The 4,926-nt window shown below is 36.8% G+C and overlaps 1 protein-coding gene across 1 annotated transcript; it reads left to right on the top strand.

Moving 5' to 3' along the window:
* Window positions 1–2,987: 2,987 nt before the first annotated feature.
* On the top strand, window positions 2,988–4,251 carry LOC107809772 (uncharacterized). The gene is made up of 2 exons (XM_016634462.2): window positions 2,988–3,970; window positions 4,074–4,251. The coding sequence occupies exons 1-2, from the start codon at window positions 3,206–3,208 to the stop codon at window positions 4,233–4,235; spliced, it is 927 nt and encodes a 308-aa protein (XP_016489948.1). The 5' UTR covers window positions 2,988–3,205; the 3' UTR covers window positions 4,236–4,251.
* Window positions 4,252–4,926: the final 675 nt, after the last annotated feature.

The raw sequence follows: 4,926 nt of genomic DNA on the forward strand, positions 1-4,926 counted from the left end.
TATGCTATGCCACAAAAGTGCAGAAAGGGGATAAGTTCAGTCCTAGGGCTATTCCAGCAATTCACATGGGATACTCATCTTCTCAAAAAGGGTATATTCTCTATGATTTACATTCCAAGGGCTTCTTTGTTAGTAGAGATGTTGTTTTCAATGAAGACATATTTCCCTTTAAACACATGCAACTTGGAACTTCTCCCTTATTTCCTATACTAGAGTTCACAGATGCATCAATTGAAAAGAGTATTAGTCATCCTACAAGTTTACCTACTTCTGATGCCCACCATCAGTCTTCTTCTTCTAGTCCTATCTATGTTGACAACTCTGAACCAACTCCTCTTATTCCTACTTCTGCACCTTCAGTCTCTCATGAAGGTCTTAGAAGATCCTCTAGGCCTTCAAAGCCCCCTATCTGGCTAATTGATTATGTTGTTCAGCCTATCAAATCCACTTGTTCCTATCCTGTATCACAACATGTCTCTTACAGTCAACTCTCTCCAGAGTACAGGGCTTCTCTTGCTGCATATTCAGCTATTGTTGAACCCAGCACATTCAAAGAGGCAAGTGTTGATCCTAAGTGGGTTGAAGCTATGCAGGCTGAGATTTCATCATTACAAGACAATAACACATGGTCCTTGGTGATCTGCCTCAAGGAAAGGTTCCTATAGGGTGTAAATGGGTTTTCAAGGTTAAGTACAAGTTTAATGGTAAGGTGGAAAGATATAAGGCTAGACTAGTAGCCAAAGGCTACAGTCAACAAGAAGGCTTGGACTATACAGAGACATTCTCCTATGTGGCCAAGATGGTTACAGTAAGGGCTGTGGTTGCCCTAGCTGCTGCATCAGGCTGGTACATTTTTCAGATGGATGTTCATAATGCATTCCTGCAGTAGGGTGACCTTCAAAAGGATGTCTATATGCAAGTTCCTGATGGCTTTTCAAGCCAGGGGAAAACTCAAAAGGTTTGTAAGCTGCATAAGTTTTTGTATGGTTTCAAGCAAGTACCTAGGCAGTGGAATCTTAAGCTAATAGAGGTACTCCTAAACATGGATTTCACTCAAAGCCACTATGACTATTCCCTCTTCACCAAAAGAATAGGAGTTGATCTTGCAGTCATTCTAGTCTATGTGGATGATTTGTTGGTAACTGGTAGCAACCTACTTCTTATTCAGCAAGTCAGAAAAGATTTGCCGGAGAAGCTTAAAATGAAGGATCTAGGGGAGCTGAAGTATTTCCTTGGCATTGAGTTCTTAAGGTCTCAAAAGGGTATCTTAATGTGTCAAAGGAAATATGCTCTAGAATTGGTATCTGAGCTTGGCTTAGCAAGAGAAAAACCAGCCTATACACCTCTTGAGTTCAATCACAAACTTACCTCTATTGAGTTTGATCAAATAGTGGAAAATAATGACTCTGAAGATATGCAACTTGAACATAAGGGAAATTATTAAAGACTAGTTGGGAGGCTCTTATACCTAACAATGACTAGACCAGACATAGCCTTTGTTGTTCAAGTACTCAATCAGTATATGCATGTACCTAAGATCTTTCACATGGAAGTTGCTAAGAGAGTAGTGAGATATATCAAGTCTACACCTGGACTGGGTCTGTTCATGCCTACAGGAAGGTGAAACAACCTAATAACCTATTGTGAGTCAGATTGGGGAGTTTGTGTTGAGTCTAGGAAGTCAGTCACAGGGTATGTGGTTAAATTTGGAGATACACTGATTTCTTGGAAGTCAAAGAAACAAGGGACAGTATCTAAAAGCTCAACTGAAGCACAGTTCAGAAGCATGGCAACCATAGTAGCTGAAATTGTATGGTTGGTTGGACTTTTCAAAGAGTTAGGAGTGGACATTACTCTGCATGTGCCTCTGCATTGTGACAGCAAGGCAGCAATCCAAATTGTTGTACATCCTATTTTTCATAAACGAACTAAATACATAGATATTGACTATCATTTTGTAAGGGAAAAACTAGTACAAGGGCTTATTCAAACTCAACATGTGGGTACAACAGAACAATTAACATATGTGCTGACATAGGTGCAAGCCACAACATGACTACTTACTAAGCAAGCTGGGAATGAAGAATGTATTTCATCCCTCAGTTTGAGGGAGAGTGTTGAGAGATGTAAACCCCACCTATTTAACTAAACCACAATTAGTAGAGTAGTTAGTCTTATACTTTACTATAGTGAGTAGTTAGGTTAGTTACAACTAACAAAGTGTATAAATAGTAGCTCAGTCTTAGCTCAATGCAACAGTGTATTTTTCTCAACATAATGAAGTAATAGCTTGCTTCTTCTCATATCTCTCTGCTCATGTAACCGCCATAGCTGAAGCTTCTTGACAGATAAATCGACAAATATGGTCCCTTATGTTTGGGTATAGTTTAAAGTGGTCCCTAAAATATGGTTTTGAATTGGTCCTTTAATTGTGGCAAAGGTGAGTACTTTCGTTCTCCTGCAAATAGTTATTAACATATTGTAATTGTCGATTTAACATGAGTTCACATTTGGAGACATAATTTTTGCATTTTTTAAAAATCATTCTTGGTCTATTTTTTGAAGTTTGGTGCAACTTTTTGAGATACAATTTTTGATATTCCGATCCATCAAAAACGCTTTCAGTAAAAAAGTTAAATTCATCTTTAATTAAAAGAAGACTCCTCACCTTCAACTAATTCAAGCAATTGCCGGAAGGAAAGTCATATCACATTCACATATGGGATTTGGCATTCACATGTTCTGTCAAATATAATATTATGAGTTTATTAAATACTTGAGACACTCATTTTTGACAAAATTGAAGGACTAAAATTGCTTAGATGTCTATTTAAGAGATTATTCTGAATCTACTCCAAACATTAGGGATCACTTTATCATTTGCTCCTATAAGTATTGGCAGTCAGAAAAACGACGATGGCACTCGTCTGAGTGACTCCACATGCTTTTGCACAAAAGTAGACGATGTCAAAAAGTGCCCTTTCACTACTTCTCGTCTTTTTTTATTTTTCTCCTTGTCTCTCTCATATCCTGCGCACACGGCGCAATTTAGCCGATCTCCCGCTTAACTCTCACAAGTTCCAATCCAGTCAAGTGTTAACCTGTTTACCCCACTCTACAAACTCTGCACTTTCTCCAACCTCACTTCTCTTCACTTTTCCCTTTTAGCCTTTCCCTTTCATTTCTTTGATAGCTAGCTTATCTCATGGCACACAATACCACCCACAGGCGCACTTTAACAACTTCAGACCATAAGCCTAAAACTTCCATTTTCATTTCCATGGATCCCACTCTCAAAAGGCGACCTAAACCCAACCCCTTCACCTCCAAGACTTGTCCACCACATCCTCATTATTGTGTTCCCTCCAACACTATAGACAACATCTCCAACCAATTTTCCCAGCTATATGCAAACCACAAAGTCCTTAAATCTTCCTTAAAACATCCATCTGGGCATTCATATTCTTCAGATGACAACCATTTAAAGGTCAAATCTTGGACTGATTCAGCTGCTTTTGATTCTTCATGTACAGCGTTGACCAAGTCAAAAAACCAACATGGGAGCTCTAAGGAAAGAAAATCTGTCAATGAATGTTACAACAAAGACCGTGATATTGACAAAAAAATTGTTGTGCAGAAAAAAGAAGCAATCAAGAAAGTTTCTTTCCACAAGGGGAAAGAGTTCCACAAAGAACTGGATGTTAAAAGGGCACTTATCAATTTGTCTAGGAGTCAAGAAAGTGAAAGGCTAAAGGGGGTTGATGAGATAAAAAATCAATATTTATTAAGGAGGAAATCCTTCTGCAGTTCACGGATTGAGTTGGCTGATTTCTTCTCTTGTAATGGTGTGAAAGTTGTGTCTGTGGATATGCCACCTTTTATGCAGATTCATGTTGTCAATTGTGCAAGAAAAACTCATGATAGCTTGGAAAAGTTCACCTCTAAAGCACTTGCTCTTACCCTCAAAAAGGTAAAAGAAAAAATTTACTGCTGTAATAATTATGCATTTTTTGGTTGTTTTTTGATGAATTACTGAGTATTGGATGAATGGGTTTCTGAATTTTCTTTTCCAGGAGTTTGATGGGGTGTATGGACCAGCATGGCATTGTATAGTTGGGACCAGTTTTGGTTCTTTTGTGACACATTCTGTTGGTGGTTTCATATATTTTTCTATGGATCACAAGTTATATGTACTTCTCTTCAAGACTAGTGTACAAAAAGCAGAATCTAGTTGAAAATTCTTGAGTTGAAGTTCGTTTTAGTACAGAGGAAATTTTTGGTAAAAATGTGTTGTCTACTATGCAATTCTGTTATTAGATTTGCTAAGAAAATTATGGGTTCATTATCATTGTAATGTTGATAAACTAATGTACAATGGTATAATTCATCCTCTGAGGCTCCGAAAGTTAATAGTAGAGGTAGACATATTTGTAATAATATCCTTACATAACAGTCGTCCCCTGCAAAAGTCAAGTTTTTTTTTTCGGAACTAATTTTTATGTTATATTATAATATATAAACTTTACTATAACAGTCAAAAAATATCGAAATAAATAAGGCTATTATAAAGAGATTTGACTTTAATTTCGCTTGAGTGACCAACAATAGTTTGACTGTACTTTCAAAGTTGGAGTGACCAACAATGGTTCACATGCAAATTCTTTTTCTTTTTTCTTTATAATTCTTAGACATCAACTTATACATTTGTATGCAAGTTAAAGATATACAGAACTAATTTTAGAGAAATTAAACTAGTATTAAATATTAGATTGAGATGAGTTCAATTGAGCAATATAAATAGCAAGCATTCATATAGTAGTTTATTTCAACTACTTTGGATGCTTGTAATTGATGCAGTGCAACTTATGCCTAGTCTTTATATGCATTTTCAAGTATTGTAAAAGTCTGATTGACATTACTGACTTC

Source organism: Nicotiana tabacum, chromosome 8, assembly GCF_000715075.1.
Source record: "Nicotiana tabacum cultivar K326 chromosome 8, ASM71507v2, whole genome shotgun sequence".
NCBI lineage: Eukaryota > Viridiplantae > Streptophyta > Magnoliopsida > Solanales > Solanaceae > Nicotiana > Nicotiana tabacum.

Bases quoted from the DNA above. Each gene is read 5' to 3' on its own strand.
- LOC107809772 (XM_016634462.2), top strand. From the start codon at position 3,206: ATGGCACACAATACCACCCACAGGCGCACTTTAACAACTTCAGACCAT. The intron at 3,971-4,073 runs GTAAAAGAAAAA...TTTCTTTTCCAG, and splicing joins TTGCTCTTACCCTCAAAAAG to GAGTTTGATGGGGTGTATGG.